The 20,415-nt window shown below is 40.5% G+C and overlaps 1 protein-coding gene across 1 annotated transcript in view; it reads left to right on the top strand.

Annotated features, from left to right (window-relative positions):
• The window catches only part of KCNT2 (potassium sodium-activated channel subfamily T member 2), a 1,033,274-nt gene that overhangs the window by 654,469 nt on the left and 358,390 nt on the right, over positions 1-20,415 (top strand). Inside the window, exons 15-17 of the mRNA XM_069737282.1 lie at positions 5,165-5,314; positions 11,767-11,993; positions 19,185-19,401. Coding sequence (XP_069593383.1) covers positions 5,165-5,314; positions 11,767-11,993; positions 19,185-19,401 — 594 coding nt within the window. The remainder of the gene's footprint in view (positions 1-5,164; positions 5,315-11,766; positions 11,994-19,184; positions 19,402-20,415) is intronic.

Below are 20,415 nucleotides of genomic sequence, written 5' to 3'. Positions count from 1 at the left end.
TGGAACTTATCTCGATGTGCAGTGAGCACTTTGAACCCCAAGTGCTTCACAGAAGTTTATAATATAGAGCTGTGAAAATAAAAAAGCATATTTTTTTGCAAAAATGATTTTTTTGGCCCCCCATTTTTTATTTTCCCAAGGATAATAGGAGAAATTGGACTCCAAATATTGTTGTGCATTTTGTCCTGAGTACACTGTTACCCCATATGTGGGGGTTAACAACTGTTTGGGCGCATGGCAGAGCTCGGAAGGGAAGGAGCAGCGTTTTACTTTTTCAATGCAGAATTGGCTGGAATTGCGATTGCAGAGCCCCTGATGTGCCTAAACAGTGGAAACCCCCCAATTCTAACTCCAATCCCAACCCTAACCACACCCCTAACCCTAATCATAACCCTAACCACACCCCTAAACTCAACACACCCCTAATCCCAACACACCACAAACCCTAATCCCAACCCTAACCATAACCCTAGCCACACCCCTAACCCAAACACATCCCTAACCTTAATCCCAACCCCAACACTCATACTAAATATGTGTACTTTTATTATGTTTTTATATTTACATACAGAAATGTATTTATTGCAACAATATATATACATATTTTTTATTTAGGAATTTTAACAAATATATTTTTACACAGTATATTTTTTTAAAACTTTTTTACATTGTCCCAGGATGAAACATCACTGTATAAGGTTAGATCACTGATCTGACACTTTGCACAGCACTGTGTCAGATCAGCGATCTGACAGGCAGTGAATGAGGCTTGCCGGCGCCTGCTCTCTCAGCAAGCACTGAGAAGCCATCTCCCTGCAGGACCCGGAAAGACCCCATAGCCATATTAAATCCGGGGGCCTGAAGGGAGGAGACCCTCGAAACAGCGCGATCACATTGCGTTGTTCTGAGGGTCTCAGATAAGCACACAGGGAGCCCCCTCCCTGCGCGATTCTACTCTATGCCACTGAAATGCTGCGATCTTGTTTGATCGCAGTGTTCCAGGAGTTAAAGTGCCGGGAGCGGTCCGTGACTGCTCCTGGCACATAGTAATGGGTGTCAGCTCTGATAATTAGCTGACACCTGGACGTGAACGGCCACACTCCCCCTGATCGCATTTGACGTACTATTCCGTCCATGGGAATTAGGGCCCGGGTCACATGGAAGGAATAATACATCAAATGTTAGAAAGGGGTTATAAAAGAAAAGCTGAAATATCACATGGTCATGAGTATTCAGACCCTTTGCTCAGTATTGAGTAGAAGCACCCTTTTGAGCTAGTACAGCCATGAGTCTTCTTAGGAATGATGCAACAAGTTTTTCACACTTGAAATTGGGGATCCTCTGCCATTCTTACTTGCATGACCTTTTCTATTTCCATCAGGTTGGATGTGAACTTTGGTGAACAGCCATGCTCAGGTCATTTTCTGTATCATGATACATGTGGTTTTTCCTAAAGAAGAAGTAACTTTCTACTTCGAAACATGTTGAAAAAAAAACAACCCACCTTACTGTACCATAGTGGGAAACATGTCTCAATTCTGTTGGCAGTGCGGAATGTGTCCACTAATTCACTTTACAGTCTGATGGGATACAACTTTGACATCTTATAGATTGTTATATCTTGTATAGTGAGTCAATAACCGGGCAAATCAGAGAAAAGCAGTTACCAGAAAAGTATGTATGGCAGTCATTTTTCTTCTCCAGAATCACTGGGTAAGTCTCTAAGTTCTGTAGAGAATAAGTTCCTGTGGTCAATGTGGTCCTTTCTCTCTCTCTTCTGCTCCTTTAAAGTTTAAGGCTAGGGTCACATTGCGTTATGTGACTGCGTTTAACGGACTACATTACACCGCGGCATAATGCGGTGTAAAGTAAAAGTAGTCCGTTAACGCCGCCATTGCCTGTAATGGCGAACGCATCGCTAGCGCACGCCCACATTGGGCATGCGCTAGCGATGTGCCATCATTTGAGTGACGGACAGCGATCGGGGATCTGCGCTAGCGGGATCGGCTAGCGCGATCCCTTTTGGGACATTGCGTTAGTGCAGTCTGTAGCGCTATGCGCTAAATGGACTCCCCTAACGCAATGTGACCCTAGCCTAAGCTGTTATGGTTAGCGGATCCTCTCATTCTTGTGTGTAAAGTGTAAACCCTTTTGCTTAGCTAGGCTTTCTCTCAGCTCCCCTGTATTTCCCAAGCAATTACAAACTTTCCAGCATGGAAATTTGCTCAAATGTATTCATCACAAATCTAAGTATTTGGGAAAATTTGTTGAAATTTACAAATTTCAAAAGATCTGATCATTTCTAATATGCTGTTTTTAATTCAAGTGAATAAATGTAATTTTCCAGGATGTCCATTATATAACCTCTAAAGGATTCAATTAAAAACCATTTTGTTTTGGAGATTTAGGGACTTTATTCTGTAGAGAATCAGGCAGCTGTGAGTCATCAATTGGGCGTTCTATGCCTTCCTGATCTTCGTACATATGGCGTCTGATGAGGTGGCTATTAGGAATATATGTCGCATCAATGATGATAGTGGCGACTGCTGTCAGGACATACTAGGTTTAACTAAATCCAACGCAGCCTAGACTGCCATAACTAATAGCAAAAACATAAAATATGTAAACATAAAATGTAAAAAATATAAATGAAATTAACAAATAAAAATTCTAAATAAAAAATTAAGTGCTCCTGGTACATTCTTGGTCCCATACTGTATATTTTACATTTTTATCTTCCAATCCTTGAAGAAAACACTTGATGGCGCTGTATAACTGCAGATCAGAGCTGAAGACTTGCGAGTAATTAGATCATGTGCTCATCTGCAGCTTTCCCAGCACATATCGGAAATGATCATGTGTATATAATTGCAAGATATTGTAAATCTCTGAATTGTGCTGTTTTGTCTTCTGGAAAATTGAAATGCAAAATGTTTTTTGAATGATTTGAGCTTTAATAGTTCCTGCTTCATTTTTTACACTGCATCGTAATCATGGATTCTTATTAGTCGTCTTCAGTCTGAATCCTGATACACTGCTTCCATTACAAAGAAGAAAACACTAATGTTAACTCTGCTGAAAAAAAAATAAAAGTGCTGACGGTGATGCAAATCAAGGCGTCTCTGCAGCGTTGCGATGTGATTAAAAGCAATACTTAAAGCGTGTTTCTGGAGAATTAAACAGGGTTATATCTCAAAGCGATCAATAAAACTGCGACATTTGTTTGTTAAAATGCCATGTCTTAGCTTCATTTCCATACAGTTATGCATCAGTCTGCCAGCTATACAGATGTGTGCTTTTTAACCCCTTACTGTAGAGGTGTGTATAGAGGGCACGTTTCACCTATCTGCAAGGTTTGCGGTCAGCGGTCATTTAATAAAATGTTTAATTGTCTGATCACAGAAGAATCTGTATTCAATAGTTCAGTGCACATAGGCTGCCGCTTTTATGACAGCGCAGGTCCTGATTACACAATATAATGGGCTGCCGAGAATGATGATATTTTGAGCAAATTAAAAGAATCATATCAACCATTGAATGAGCAGTTTGCTCATTTGTCAGGTGATGACCAGCATGTTTAGACTGCATGATAATCATTAAATGAGCTTTTATATTCAATGCAAAATCTACAATACCCGCATGCTATGCTCGTGGTAAAAATTTGCATTCCTTGTTCATTTTTTTTTTTTTTGGCTTTCTCTGTAACCTATGCCATGCCTGCAAGAAAGAACATAAACGTGGAACATGAAAACATTTAATCATATGGTCTAACACAAATGTACACTCTCTTTTTAAGTCGGGTAAAACTGTACCTATACACTATCGAGAAAAAGATGAGGAATCCAGCTCAACGAGGTAATGAAAAAAAACTTTCTTTATTCTCTTCAAATCATGTTCAGTGGAGGATAAAACATCAGCAGCAACAAGGAATAAAATGCGATATCAACGCATTTCTGGTGAACAAGCACCCTAGGGATTCCTCATCTTTTTCTCGATTCCTTCACGCCATGACACAGCGGTTCCGTGCTCTGAGTTCTCAAGGATGCCGATCATGGTGAGCTGGACTTTGTTTTATTTTACCTATACACTATCCAACGATACCACTGTACTTTTTCTTCTCTATCCAGCTCAAACCTTCATGACAACTTGCCCTTAAAGCTGTTTGGCTCCTGGCTTTTGAAGCAATCTGCTGCGCTGATAAGCAAGAACAAATAATTTACCCCCCACCAAAGCCGACAAACTAATTCAGACAACGTAACAGGAACATAAATAAATTTACTCCCCAGAGCAGTCCTCTACAAAAAATTCCCACCCCAGACTACAGCCAATTCAGACCCTTACTCAGACCCCAATACACTTAAGTTCAAAATGCGGTAATGATGACTCTGTCTTCTAAACCAAACCCCTTATTTAATGCTGCCCCAAAGATGGAAACAGATTAATGCCCTCAAAGGAAATTCATCTCATTAGGACACTACACTGCCTGACACAGATGCCACTAATTGGACAATGTGCAGGCAGACGGAGGACTATAAATACTAAAAAGGCTAAGGCACTCGTCTCTTCAAACTGTTAATCCATGGAGATGCCAAGATTTAGACTCCCACTTTCCGGATTTGTTGACCCATAAATCCATAATCCTCTTTAAGGAATATTATTATTAACTTTAAATTTGTGCTATTTTTCTTTATTCATAATTTTGTTTCTTAAGTCTAATTTATATTTCGGGACTTTTTAACTTGTTGTTGATTTCATATAGAGTTGCGATGTTACAAAAGTTGTAATATTTTTAGTTATTAGTGTCAAGCTATTCTGACCATCGCAACAAAAATTAATGTGGAAACTTGAGAAAACGACATAGGTCGGAATAAGCTTCTATGATATAGAAAGCACAATATGGAATGTGCCAGGTATGTGGGAATATGTCAGTAGTCTTACCAATTTTTGGATATTTCTGCTAAATACCAGGCGTATTGGACCTTGCAAGTGCTTTTTTCCTGTGTTCTCCAAGCTACTGATTAATTCAAGAGAGACAGAGGTGACATGTTGTGTTGCACTAAGCCTCAGAGAAAGTCCTTAAGTAACCATATAAATTATGTTGTGCCTTTTATCATTGTCCATTTGGGATATACTGTACTTAATGTTTCTCTTCTTTGTAAAACAGAGAAGGACAACAGTCTCCAGAGCAATGGCAGAAAATGTATGGTAGATGTTCAGGAAATGAGGTCTACCATATTAAAATGGAGGAAAGCTTATTCTTTGCAGAATATGAAGGAAAAAGCTTCACATATGCTTCATTCCACGCACATAAAAAGTAGGTATAAATCTGCTGTACAATATTATTTTGTATTCAATTTTTATGTTGCTGTTTCTTTTTCAGTATTCATCTAGCTACAAGGTCAGGCTTTCAGTTAGACTTCCATTAATTTCTATTCTAATATATTAATGGCACATCAGAATAAATCCCCACCCCATCCTATAATGCAAAGTATACATCAGGAGTAGTGATGAGCGAGTGTGCTCATTACTCGAGATTTCCGAGCATGCTCGTGTGTTCTACGAGTATTTTTTGCGTACTTGTAGATTATGTTTGTGTCCCCCGCAGCTGCATGATTTGCAGCTGCTAGACAACCTGAACACATACAGAGATTGCCTGTTTGTTAGGGAATCCCCACATGTGTTCAGGCTGTCTAGCAGTAGCAAATCATGCAGCTGCGAGGACACAAATATAATCTACAAGAATTCCCAAAATACTCGGAGAACATCAGAGCATGCTCGGAAAACTCGAGTAACGAACACACTCACTCATCACTAATCAGGGGTCATTTGAAGTCTAAAATATAGCATTTGCTACAGTCAAACCATAGCTGCAGAAAAAGACATAGACCGTGCATCCCAAAATCATACAACGATCTAACGCCACTAGGCAATTTTCATTTTTTAGAAATGAACCTAAGGTTTTTAGTTTAACATTTTAATCAGAATGTATGAAGTCCACTATCCCGTCATGGAGAACTTTTCAGTGGGTCTCTAATTCCTAACCTAAAAGGTACAGTACCATGTGTCGACCACCACCACAGTTACAGAGCACCAGCAGGAGGAGCAACCCAATGCCCCACAGCACCCATGCTGCAAGGCAAAGCTCCCATGACTCCAGACCACTACACCCCACAGGCAAACTAGCACAGAAGCAATGACCGCACTAGTGAAAGGAGCTAATAAACCCTCGTGTTGCACAAGTTCTCAAACTATTAGCAGAGAATAAAAATAGCCACAACCCCTCTTGCAGTCTCTTGCTAATTAAAAACATTTTAAGTCAAAAGGGAGAAGTGCTGATACCAAGTAAAACAAAAACAATGCAGTAGAGTACAGCTGATTTGAACATTGTCTTATTACAAATACAACAAGCATATTTGCAGTTCTATTCTCACAGTGGTGTAAGCTCTGCTGTATTATTCTTCCTCTATTCTGACTGCCTGTGAGATGGAAGCTGAAGAACTGTGATGAGAGGAAAAATGCAGCTGAAAATGTGCTTGTAATGAGGCCAAGGTCACTTCTGCTGTACTGTGTTAGCCCTGTTGTGCTGTGCTCATTCTGATCTCACTGGACAGCTGTATGTTATTATGAGATCAAAGTGTCAGTCATTACATGTCTCACACTGGTAACGCACACTTTAATTTACAACAAGCTCCAGAGGCAGGTTCTCAGGAAGATCAGTGTCTGACACATAGTCTTCAGCGAAATATTTGCATAAAAAAATGTGTATTTCTTTGGAATAAGACACTGGATCTCAGATATCAAGTTATCATTTTATTCAGCTTCCTATGACTTACATCCTCATATAGACAGCTTAGGAGGGTTGTTCCTACTGACAGATTTTCGTAACTCCTTACTGACCGGGCCAAATTTTTGAAACCTGACCGGTGTCACTTTGTGTGGCATTAACGCTGGAACACTTAAACATATCCCATTGATTTTGAGACTGTTTTTTGTGACACATTGTATTTTATAATAATGGAAAATTTATGTTAATAATAATAATTTTATTTCTATATGGCCGACACATTCCGCAGCACTTTACATTTTAGAGGGGACTTGTACATACAATAGATATTACAGCATACCAATAAGTGCATAGATCAAAACAGATCCAAGAGGAATGAGGGTCCTGCTCGCAAGCTTACAATCTATTAGGAAAAGGGGAAACACGAGAGGTGGATGGTAACAATTGCTTAGTTGTTCAGACTAGCTATAGTGTAAGAATAGAGTGTTCATGTAATGCTGCATGAATCGGTTATCAGCCTAAGTATGTAACAGTACAGACACAGAGGGCTATTAAATGCAAAAAGTATGTGAGAACATGATGCAAGGAACCTGGTTGTGGTAAAAATTTTGAATGGGCAACACAGGGATAGTTAGGGTAAAGCATTGAGACGGTAGGCCAGTCTGAACAAAAGCGTTTTTAGGCCATGCTTAAAACTGTTTGGATTGGGGATTAATCATATTAACCCGAGTAGTGCATTTCAAAGAATTGGTGCAGCACGTGAAAAGTCTTGGGGATGGGAAAGAGAGGTTCTGATTATTGAGGATGCTAACCTCAGGTCTTTAGCAGAACGGAGGGCATGGGTAGGGTGGTAGATTTAGACGAAGGAGGAGATGTAGGGTGGTGCTGAGCCATGGAGTGCTTTGTGGGTGAAGATAATGAGTTTATACTGAATTCTGGAGTGGATGGATAACCACTGTAATGACTGGCACAAGGTAGAGACATCGGTGTAACGGTTGGTGAAGAATATGATTCTGGCTGCAGCATTCAAGACAGATTGGAGAGGAGAGAGTTTGGTAAGAGAGATACTGATTAGTAGAGAGTTACAATAGTCCAGACGAGAATGAATAAGAGAAGCAGTGAGAGTTTTTGCAGAGTCGACAGTAAGAAAGGGTCGAATTCTAGAAATGTTTTTGAGGTGCAGATAACAAGAGCGAACCAGTGAACGGATGTGGGGGGAGAATGAAAGCTCTGAATCAATTATGACCCCAAGGCAGCGGGCATGTTGCTGGGGAGTAATGGAGGAACCAGACACGGAAATGGCAATGTCAGGCATAGCCACATTAGTAGAGGGAGGAAACACAAGAAGTTCAGCTTTTGACCAGTTAAGTTTCCGATAGAGGGAGGACATGATGTTAGAGACAGCAGTAAGACAATCACTTCACTAGTATTTTCTAAAAAGGCAGGCGTCATATCAGGAGTAGAGGTGTATATTTGGGTGTCATCAGCATAGAGATAGTACTGGAAACCAAACCTGCTAATTGTTTGACTAAAAGGGGCAGTATAAAAAGAGAAAGGGAGGGGGCCTAGAACCGATCCTTGAGGAACTCTTACAGTAAGGGGAAGATGAGAGGAGGAGCCACAAAAGACTCAGTGAAGTAGCGGTCAGAGAGATAGGAGGAAAACAGGAGAGAATGGAATCCTTGAGGCCGATGGAGTGGAGCATAGTGAGGAGGAGCTGGTGATCTACAGTTTTGAATGCTGCAGAGAGATCCAAGAGAATTAGCAGGGAGCAGTGACCATTAGATTTAGCTGTTAGCAGATCATTAGAGACTTTAGTGAGGGCAGTTTCAGTAGAGTGTAAAGAGCAGAAGCCAGATTGAAGAGGGTCGAGAAGTGAGTTAGCTGAGAGATAGCAGAAAAGACAGGAATGGACCAAGGGTATCAAGAGTTTAGAGATGAAGGGCAGATTAGAGACAGGTCTATAGTTAGCGGCACAGTTTTGGTCGAGGGATGGTTTTTTAAGTAATGGATGTATGCTGGCATGCTTAAATGAGGAGGGAAAGATACCAGAAGAGAGAGAGGTTGAATATTTTTGTTAGGTGGGTGATGACAGCAAGGGAAAGGGACTGGAGGAGATGTGACGGAAGAGAGTCACTAGTCCAAGTGGTCTCGCAAGAAGATGCAAGGAGCCTGATCAATTCTTCTGTGACTCGTTTAAAGTCAGAGAGTGAGCTAGATGCAGTGGGGGAGGGAGGAGAGTGCATAATATGAGGGGATTGGTAGATAATTTCCTGTTGGATATGGTCAATTTTTTCTTTGAAATAATTGTCCAGATCATCAGCGCAGAGATCCGTGGTTGGGGCCTGCACTCCTGGGTTGAGTAGGGAATGAAACGTGTCAAAGAGACGTTTCGGGTTATTGGATAGTGAGGTGATCAGGGTGTTGAAATAGGTTTGTTTGGAAAGGTGAAGGGCGGTGTTGTATGTTTTAATCATAAATTATAATGGATGAAAGATGAAATCTTCGGGTAGCCCGGATTTTCTCCACAGACGTTCGGCGAACCTGGAGCACCATTGTAGGAAACATGTTTTCAGGTTGTCGCCGTCTGTGACATGTTGTTCTATGTATAGGAGGTGCAGCATCATCCAGGGCACGTTGCAGTGTTTCATTATAATGCTTTGTGGCAGAATCAGGACATGAGAGGGAGGAGATAGGGGCCAATGATGACTGCAAGTTCTTCATAAGTTTCTGGGTGTTAATGGCCTGTATATTTCTATATGTGTGGAAAGTAGGGGTGACCTTGATGCAGAATGAAAGCAGGTTGTGGCCAGAGAGCATGAGAGAGAAGTTTGTGAAATCATCCACTGAGCAAACCTGGGAGAAGACCAAGTCAAGGGAATTTCCAACTTCATGTGTTAGAGAGTTAGTAAGCTGCGAGAGACAGAAGGAGGAGGTTAGAGATAAAATGTGGGTAGCAGGTGGAGAGAGGGGAAAAGCAATGGTGATTTTTAAATCACCCATGATGGGAGTGGGGATGTCGCAGGAGAGAAAGTGTGGAAGCCAGGTAACAAAGTGATCCAGGAACTGATGGGAGGGGCCTGGAGGACGATACACCACCACCACTCACATGAAGAAGGGGATGTAGAGTCTGACAGTATGGACCTCAAAAGAAGGGAAGACAAATGAGGGTACTTAAGGGATAACCTGAAAGATACATTTGGGTGATAGGAGCAGAGCACGCTTCCACCTGCTCTGTCATCTGATCTTGGGGTAAGAGAGAAGTGTAGTCCACCACATGAGAGAGCAGCAGCAGCGGTGGTGTCTGACTGCTGATTCCAGGTTTCAGTAAGACCCAGGAGGTTAAGAAAATAAGAAAAGAAGAAGTCATGGATGAAGGAAAGTTTATTACACACTGAGCGAGAATTCCAAAGGGCACAATTGAAAGAGGCAGAAGGCATGCAGAGAATATTAATAAGGTTAGAAGGTTTTTAAGGTTAGAGTGTAGCAGTTGGGGGGTTTGACTTGCTATAACATGGGGGGCCAGGGTTGGGAGAGATATCTCCTGCGACTAGGAGAAGGAGGATAGAAACATATGTTTTGAGTTTATTTATACAAATATCACAAATTTTACAAAAAAATAAAAAAATGTGCAATTTTCAAACGTTGAATGATTATCCCTTTAATCCAGATAGTCATGCCACACAAACATTAGTAAATAACATTTCCCTCATGTCTGCTTTACATCAGCACTATGTGTAAAACATTGTTTTATTTTGATAGCATTTTAAAAGGTTTAAAAATGTAGTAGTAATTTTTAATTTGTTCAAGGAAATTAACAAAACTTGTTTTATTAGGGAGTTTTTAAGTGACGTTGGGTGTTCTATATATTGGAGACCCCCAAAAGTTACACCATTTTAAAAACAGCACCCCTCAACATATGCAAAATTACATTCAGGTAGTTTATCAACCTTTTAGGTGCTTTTCAGGAATTAATCCAACATAACAGGAAGAAAGAAACTTATTTTCACCATCTAAATGTTGATAACTTATGAACAGGCCACTGTAGCTCGCAGACTTTAAGGCCACTATTTAGTCATGGATTGCCACAGCAAACATCAGGACTACAAGATCAAGGTCTCAGGGTGCCAATGGGTTTAAAGAGGGAGTCCCACACTCTGTTAACCATCTAGATGCAGTAGTCACTATATACAAAAGCAATTGATGGGTTAAATGATTATAGTTGGTACCAACACTGATCGTGGCTGATGCAGCAAGTTGTCATCTATAGAGTACTACTGACAGCTGCTGGATTGTCACCTGTATGGGGATGGTATCCTTTTAAATCGCAGGTCAGTATATAGGCTTATTGATGGTCACTAAGGGTTAAATCTCTTGGGCAGTCTGTGGATTTTACTTTAAATATCAAATTTGTGGAGCTGGTCTTGTTTTCGGAATTCCAGAAGATCCTTACTTTTTCAAAAAATGATATAAGCACCATGACTTTTTGTTTTAGTAGTTAAGGTCCCCACACATATTATAAACCTGACAGCCAGAAAGTGGTTCAGCCATCAGATATTTCTCCAGACTTCCTGCAAACACAGGAACATGTTGCGTGGCCGACATGGATCTTATGAGATGCACTGCTGGACCCCTCTGGTAGCAGCTTATTTCCCATAAGAACAAAAGGATCAGATACTAAAGCTCATCAGGTCCAATGCTTCTTTCCCCCAACATCATCTATTAGGGGGGAGTCAGGAGCCCCCATACTCATTAAACTGTTTGCCTATATTGGTGAGTTTAATTGTCTTTATTTTAGTTTGTGTAGTGGCTTTTATAGTTCAAGATCTGTGATATTAAATATTTTGTTAGATGAACGTAAAGATAAAGAGTTTTCTATATGGTTTCAACTTTTCTATGCACTGAATCAGTAAAAAAGAAATAATTAGTATGTCAAAGGCTTTTTATCTCACAGATCTCCTGCTGCCCTCCTTATCTCCCAGATTTGGTGTCTGCCTAATTGGTGTTAAAAGAGAAGATAACAAAAACATCTTGCTGAACCCAGGGCCCCGATACATCATGAGCTCCACAGACACCTGTTTTTATATTCATGTGACAAAAGAAGAAAATTCAGCTTTTAAACAACATGAGCAACTGGAGAAATTACGCAAATATAAATCCTATCACGGACCATCCAGACTACCTGTCCACAGTATAATTGCCAGCATGGGTGCGTATACATTAAAAAAGTGTGGAAGCAAGTTCTTAACATGGATTTGATGACAGTCTCGCAGAATGATGTGTTAAAATATTTGTGAACCCTTTAAAAGCTTTTGCATTTCTGCAAGCATTCATCCTAAAAATGTAGTCAGTATCTTGACAGCAAAAAGAGAGAAACTGACACATCAGAGAATGCACAAAGGATGCTATTTTTCATTCATAATTCAGATTATACAGCACTTAAAAAGGTTCTACAAAGTTATTAAGTTATATCCTCCAACAATATGAGAGGAAATCCCTAATTGATTGTTGGGGGTTCCAGTTGCCAGGATCTGCATTGATTTTGGCAATGGGGTTCTGATGTCGAGTATGTGCACTTCTGCTCCATTCGTTGTCCATTGAAGTATTAGAGATAGCCAAGTATAGTGTTACATCTCCATTTATGTGAAGTTCTTCAGAATGTTAGTCACGTTCTTTTTCCCCTAACAAGTGCAGATGAGCGGATCAATCTGCGTAGGATTGAGTTCAAGACAAATTTCCTGAAATTTGCTGATTCACATGATTTCACACATTTTGAAATTTGATACTGGATGCAAAAAACTTGCCAGGCATCATTTCTCACACTTCTGATGCATCAGAGAGTGAGCCATCATTATATTTTGCTGTCGCGTGTGACTTCAAATAATGCTCTTCAGCTATGACATCATAGTGATTATCAAACCTCATTCAGTCATTTTCCATCTCCAGAGTCACTGGGTAGGTCACTATCTAGAGTTTAAGCCCTTGTGGTCAGCAGGGTCATTCCTCTCTTATAAAATGGAAGCTCTTGTGGTTAGCGGGGTCATCTTTCTCTTATAAAGTATAAGCTCTTGTGGTCAGTGGGGTCATCCCTCTCTTATAAAGTGTAAGCTCTTGTGGTCAGCTGGGTCATCCCTCTCTTATAAAGTGTAAGCTCTTGTGCTCAGCGGGGTCATCTCTCTTTTAAAGTGTAAGCTCTTGTGACCAGAAGGGTCATCCCTCTCTTATAAAATGGAAGTTCTTGTGGTCAGTGTGGTCATCTTTCTTTTTTAACGTGTAAGCTCTTGTGGTCAGCGAGGTCATCCCTTTCTTATTAAGTGTAAGCTCCTGTGGTCAGCAGGGTCATCTCTCTTATAAAGTGTAAGCTCTTGTGGTCATCGGGGTCATCCCTCTCTTTTAAAGTGTAACTCCTGTGGTCAGCGGGGTCATCCCTCTCTTATAGAGTGTAAGCTCTTTCTAGTCAAGGGGGTCATCTATCTCTCATAAAGTATAAGCTCTTGTGGCCAGCAGAGTCATCTCTCTCTGATGAAGTGAAAACTCTTGTGGTCAGCCGGGTCATCCCTCTCTTATAAAATGGAAGCTCTTGTGGTCAGCGGGATCATCCCTCCCTAATAAAATGTAAGCTCTTGTTGTTAGAGGGGTCATCCCCTCTTATAAAGTGTAAGCTCTTGTGGTCAGCGGGGTTATCCCTCTCTTATAAAGAGTAAGCTCTTGTGGTCAGCGAGGTCATCTATCTCTCCTAAAGTATAAGCTCTTGTGGTCAGCAGGGTCATCTCTCTATTATAAAGTGAAAGCTCTTGTGGTCAGCAGGGTCATCCCTCTCTTATAAAGTGTAAGCTCTTGTGGTCAGCAGGGTCATCCCTCTCTTATAAAGTGTAAGCTCTTGTGGTCAGCAGAGTCATCTCTCTCTTATAAAGTGTAAGCTCTTGTGGTCAGCAGAGTCATCTCTCTCTTATAAAGTGTAAGCTCTTGTGGTCAGCAGAGTCATCTCTCTCTTATAAAGTGTAAGCTCTTTTGGTCAGCAGGGTTATCTCACTTTTATAAGGTGTAAACGCTTGTGTTCAGTGCGGTCCTTTTTCTCTTTTTGCTTTCTCTTTTCTTTCTTGTAGTCCTCTTTTTCTTTTGTACAGTGTAAGCTCTTATGGTCGGAGGATTTCTTTTTCTTTCTTCTCCCCCATGTGTATTTTCCAAACAATTGCAAGGTTTCCAGTATTAAGATTTCCTGCAAATCAAATTTTTGTTTAATATTCGGCAAAGGAGGTGAAATTGATATTCAAAAGATTCTCTCATTTGTACTAACAAGCAATGTGTTTTTTCAGATAAGATTAACTTTTATTTAAAAAACATGCATAAGGAGTCGCACGAGATGGGGAAGTCTTGTGTGACTGTTTTACAATATGACAGGTCTCTACTTATAAAACATATACAGTGTATGAATGTATAGTAGTGAGATAACATGAGTGTGAGGGAATATGTAAAGAAAATAAGGTGGTAAACGGAATACAATGGAAAATATTAATGTCATCATTTCAACTTTAAAGCAATCAAATAGTTAACTTTCTAAACGACAATATTTTGCTGTTTATGACAATATTAAAGCCTGTTAAATATATGCACATCACCTGCCAACACTGCGTTTCTTGGGAGAGTATTCTTATAGTTTGATGGCCCTTTGTGTAAAGAATCCTTTCTTTTGCTGAAGATTGTATCTTTTCCTTCCAGCTGTATTTGGCAAGCTTCCGTCCCCTGTGTGGCGGACATATAACTCAGTAGCTTTTCTGTATTCAAAATAACTCTATTTTGTGCGATATTTTATGGTAAATTTGAATTTTATTACAAAAGATTTCTTTCCCTGGTTGAAATGCATGCCTAAAATACATATTCATGGACATCCATTTCTTACCGATAATTATTTAGAACACCTAGCTTTGCGATGTCTATTTTGAATATGAACCATATTTTCTGTATGACAGTACGCTGTAGTCCCCGGAGGCACTGACTATCCAGAGAGCTTCAAAAACTTCACAAAACTCAGCTGTTCTGCAATTTATAGATGAAAAGCAACATATGACATTGAAATGACACATTTTTTTTAAACAGATTTCTTTATCACATTTTTAATGCAGATATTTCGACTCCACTTTCACAGAGGCTGTGAATTATGCTCAAAGGCTTACATTTCTGTTTTATGCCATTCACATATCTATTATGTGATGTAGCCCAAGCGAAGAGTCAGATTGCCATAAAACTTGGATGGAAATCGCATTGCAATGCTTGGAGTGGTGACCCGATTGTTATAGCATGTATTTTAATGCAGCTGTCTAGCTTAGGTCAGGAGAGCCGCCGACCAGTCCAAGCATTGTGTTGCGATTCCCGTCCATATTATGCGGCCGCCTGACTCTTTCCTTACAGCCAGAAAAAGTAAGCTCTAATTTCAGTGCTGGTAATGCATGATATCAATACAATACATGCAAAGAAAAATCTCTTTGTTCACCTCTCCTTCCCCTCTTTTTTCCCTTTGGAAGTTGCCGAGCATCTTAAGGCCCCGTCACACATAGCGACGCTTAAGCGATCCCCACAATGATACGACCTGTCAGGGATCGTTGCTGCGTCGCTATGTGGTCGCTGGTGAGATGTCAAACAGTGAGATCTCCCCAATGACGCAGCAGCGATGCAGCGACCTGTAGCGACCTGTAGCGACCTGTACAACGATGCTATTTCATGATGATTCAATGGGACGTCCTGTCAATGAGGTCGTTGGCAAGGTGTCAAACACAGCGATGTGTGCTACCCAGCGGGACCTCAACGATCAAAAAACGGTCCAGGCCATTCCGACATGACCAGCGATCTCACTTCAGGGGCCTGATCGCTGCTACGTGTCACACATAGCGAGATCGTTACTGAGGTCGCTGTTGCGTCACAAAACTTGTGACTCAGCAGCGATCTCGCTAGCGATCTCGCTATGTGTGACGGGGGCTTTATTGACCCAGTGTATTAAAACTTTTTTTGCAAATTAAAGAAGACCTTCAGTTCTCCTGATATATCAGTTTAAGTAAATATTTGTCTCCCCTCTGCAATAACAGTTCTGAAAGCAAAAAACTGAGATCAGAAAAAGACCACTTTGATATTATTCCCTTACTATTTGCATCTAAGTAAAGATCTATGTTGATGCCATGCTTACATTCATCTACTGCTGATTTTATCTCTTTGATTTTGGACTTAGTTTCTTATTAAAATTTGCGATCACAATAGAGAAAATGGAGACAATACTGCTCTTAGGCAACGGATTGCTAGTGTTATAATAAAATAAGTTAGTCTGAAAATAGTGGTGCGTATGGTTAGCGGACACTATGGTGTCCTCAATTCTATAATCAAGTGGAGAGAGTGAAATGGAATACACGGTATAAATGATGGTTTTCACCTCATCCTTGTTAGTAATGGCAGCAATGACTCCTTTAGGAGAATAAAATGCAATATATGGGAAGATTGGTGGCATCCACCTCATCTGTGTTAGTTGTGGGGGGACACAGAGAGAAGCAGCAGCTGCATGTAGTAGTGATCAGTGCAGAGTGAAATGCAGCACTGGAGTGAAGTAAAGGACTTGATAGAAAACTCGTCATGATCTTTCTTGGTCTCCCTCTGCTTATTCCCCACTCTGCTTCTCTCCCCTTTTACTCCAACCCTCTCCATAGAGTACAATGGTTTCTATCACATGACATCACAGTGAGATGGTGTCTTTTCTCAGCAAGATGGATTTGAGCTGCTTTTTTGAGTGCATGGGAGGCGTGCGTGAGAGGATAAAGTAGCTAAGGAACGCATCTGATCTCTCTGCTTAAATCATTTACAAAGTCTATTTTATTCACCTACAGTATACTATTAATTTATGCAAAGTTTGTTGCAAGTAAAGTTCCCAGTTAAACCTTTAAAATATTTAAAAGTTTTAAACGCTCTCCCTTCTTTCCTCCAGGCTACAAAACTAAGTTGCTTAAGTCTCTCCTGATAAGTTTTGTTCTTGAAGCAATCTGACATTCTTTGTGTTTCATAGTCCACGCTGACTAGACAGTATCAAACTCTGTAGGGACACCTCACTTAGATTGGTGGAGGCAGCAAACAATGTTCACTATGAGCATGGATTCTCTGAAAGTAACAAAATCTACCATGCTCATCTATTATCACCAGCTGAGTATATAGCACAGACTGCTATTTAGTGTGTGCCGACATCCGAACTGTAATCTTATCACAAGACCTCTTCAACTCTTTAACCTGAGACTGGCTTCGGCTGATAGGTGACTTGAATAGCATGTCTTCAGATGATTCTCTGTGTCAAGGGAACAGTGAAATTATTAGTGAAATATGATGTTTTGTTCCAATCACTTGACATTTGTAGCCAATCATAGGCTTCAAGACAGACAATGTAGTCATTGCATCCAAAACTGGGGAGGGACACAGGAGTATGACAATGAGACACTTCTCACGTCCAGTCTGTGATTCAGGATATTCAAGGAGTCCGAGGTAAAAATTAAGGAGGGTATGTCATAAACAGGAGAAAGAGACAAAGGAGAAGTCAGGTAACAGTCCAAGGTCAAAATGTCAGGAGGATAGTGGATCAGAGCAAAGAGGTTAAACAGACAGATGGTTAGAACTAGGTCCAAGGTCAGGCAATGAAAGATCAACAGACCGCACGGCACAGAGGGGCAAATCAAATAAAAGTTGAATGCAGGTCTGGCAGATATGTGAGACTGACAGCCCAGTTAACCCCTTCACAACATGCACTGTACTATTACTGCTCATCTCATGTCCCACTCTTTGATGTGTGCTCCAGCACTGAGCACATATATTCCCAGCCTATCTCAGCTGTTGTGAACAGCTGACATGTGCCCCTAACAGGTTCAGGTGAAATCGTCAATTGCTGACAGTGGCATTTAATGTGATTGCACCGGAAGCATGTCACTAATCCCGTCCATCGGTGACCCCATCACATGATCGCGGGTCACCGATGAATCGGCATGATAACCAGAGGTCTCTAGCACACCTCTATGGCTGTCATTGTCGGAATGCTGTGAGCATCACCTGGTGGTCAGCGCTCATAGCAAATGAGCATTTATGCTACATACAGGCGATCTGATCATCGCCTGTGTGTAGTAGAGGCGATTGGGTTATGGCAGCTTCTAGTCTCAAATCACCTCCCTTTTGCCTCACTCAAATTAAAACAATTTGAAAAAATAAAATATATGCATATTTGGCATCACAGCATGCAGAATTGCCCGATCTATCAAGCTATGAAAATAATTGATCTGATTGGTAAATGGCATAGCCCAAAAAAAAAGTCAAAAAGCGAGAATTACGATTTTTGGGTCGCAGCAGCATTGCATTAAAATGCAATAAAGGGAGATCAACATATTGTATCCAAGCCAAAATGGTATTATTAAAAACATCAGCTTAGCACACAAAAAGTAAGCCCTCACCCAGCCCTAGATCATGAAAAATGGAGATGCTACGGTAGGTCTAGGAAAATTACACAATTTTTTTTTTTTACAAATTTTGTATTTTTTTCACCAATTAAATTAAAAGCAACCTATAAATGTTTAGTATTTACAAATTCATAATGACCTGGAGAATCATAATGGCAGGTCAGTTTTAGCATGGTGAACATGGTAAAAAATATAGAAAACTGTTTTGGACTTGTACTTTTTTTAACAATTATAACACACTTGGAATTTTTTTCCTGTTTTTGAGTTCATGCCATGGTAAAACCGATTAAGTTGTTGAAAAATACAACTTGTCCCGCAAAAATCAAGCGCTCAAATGGCCATATTGGTGAAAAAAAAAGTTATGGCTCTGGGAAGAAGGGGAGCGAAAGACAGAAATGCAAAAACAAAAATTGTGTGACAATGAACACCTGGAGACAGCTAGCACCTCCCAGTCTCAGATTCGATGGCAGAGCTGTCAATCAAAATACCAACAGCTCTGCATGCCCCAGTACCAGACTGGACAACTGAGCTGTTGATGAAAGGGCGGACAGTTTCAGCTCGCTCCTGTACCAGAATGGATGGCTGAGTCTACAGTAACTGCATCCCAAACACTCTGAGGGGTGGAATAATGACAAGGAGAAGACTTAGCTCAGTGCTATAAAACAGCTGGTACATAATTGTCAAGCTCAAAAAGCATGATAAGAAAAATGTGCTTTTCCAAATAACATGAAAATAAAAGACTCTATAAATGCAGGTTGAGCACAACATTGTTGGCAGAATGAACTGAAAAATGCATTTACACATGTCTGTAACTATAACTATGGAGATAGTATTATTTGTAATATGCATGATCCCATTCTATATGGAAATGGAATATAAGAAACACATGCAGAATATTTATTTAACTATAATCTCTGTATCATCCTTTGCAGGCACAGTGGCAATAGATTTGCAAGATACAAGCTGTCATTCTACTGGTGTTCAAAATCTAACACTCCCCTCAGAAATAAGTAAAGAAGGAAGGAGACCCAGTATTGCACCTGTGCTGGAAGTTGCAGATAATGTAAACACACAGCCATGTGATCTTCTCAGTGACCAATCAGAAGATGAAACCAACCCATCTGATGATGAATGTTCTGACTCAAAAGAGTATGTATAACATCTAGAAACTATATTCTGGTGGACAATCTATTAGTTATTTTTGTGTATGGCATTCTTCATAATTCCTTTTCAGGAGCATTATCATAGAAATAATACAATAAAAAGACATAATGTCATAATTTAATGATAACATGCATCTTCTTCTCCTTAGAGAGCACATATTATCAATCTAGAGCTGCTCTTTTTATTTAATAGAAGAGTGGGCAGCCCTTGACTAATGATTTTATTAAGTAATAGATGGTGGCATCGGGTATTCTAGAATATGCATGTCCATGTAGTATATTGCACAGCCCACGTAGTATATTGGCCAGCCACGCAATATATTGCCCAGCTACGTTGTATATTGCCCAGTCACATAGTATATTGCCCAGTCATGTAGTATATTGCCCAGCGACGTAGTATATTGCCCAGCGTCGTAGTATATTGCCCAGCGACATAGTATTCAGCACAGAGCCACGTAGTATATTGCCCAGTCATGTAGTATATTGCCCAGCCACGTAGTATATAGCCCAGTCACGTAGTATATTGCCCAGTCTCATAGTATATTGCCCAGTCACATAGTATATTGCCCTGTCACGTAGTATATTGCCCTGTGACGCATATTGCCCAGCCACGTAGTATATTGCCCAGCCACGTAGTATATTGCCCAGTCATGTAGTATATTGCCCAGCCACGTAGTATATTGCCCAGTCACGTAGTATATTGCCCAGCCACGTAGTATATTGCCCAGCCATGTAGTATATTTCCCAGTCACGTAGTATATTGCCCAGCCACGTAGTATATTGCCCAGTATCGTAGTATATTGCCCAGCCATGTAGTATATTGCCCATTCACGTAGTATATTGTCCAGCCACATAGTATATTGCCCAGTCACATAGTATATTGCCCAGCCACGTAGTATATTGCCCAGTCACGTAGTATATTGCCCAGTCACGTAGTATATTGCCCAGTCACATACTATATTGCCCAGTCACGTAGTGCATTGCCCAGTCACGTAGTATA

The sequence above is a fragment of the Ranitomeya imitator genome, chromosome 8 (genome assembly GCF_032444005.1).
Source record: "Ranitomeya imitator isolate aRanImi1 chromosome 8, aRanImi1.pri, whole genome shotgun sequence".
Taxonomy (NCBI): Eukaryota; Metazoa; Chordata; class Amphibia; order Anura; family Dendrobatidae; genus Ranitomeya; species Ranitomeya imitator.
The sequence above is the reverse complement of the archived record's forward strand: the minus strand, read 5'-3'. Positions and strand labels throughout refer to the sequence as shown.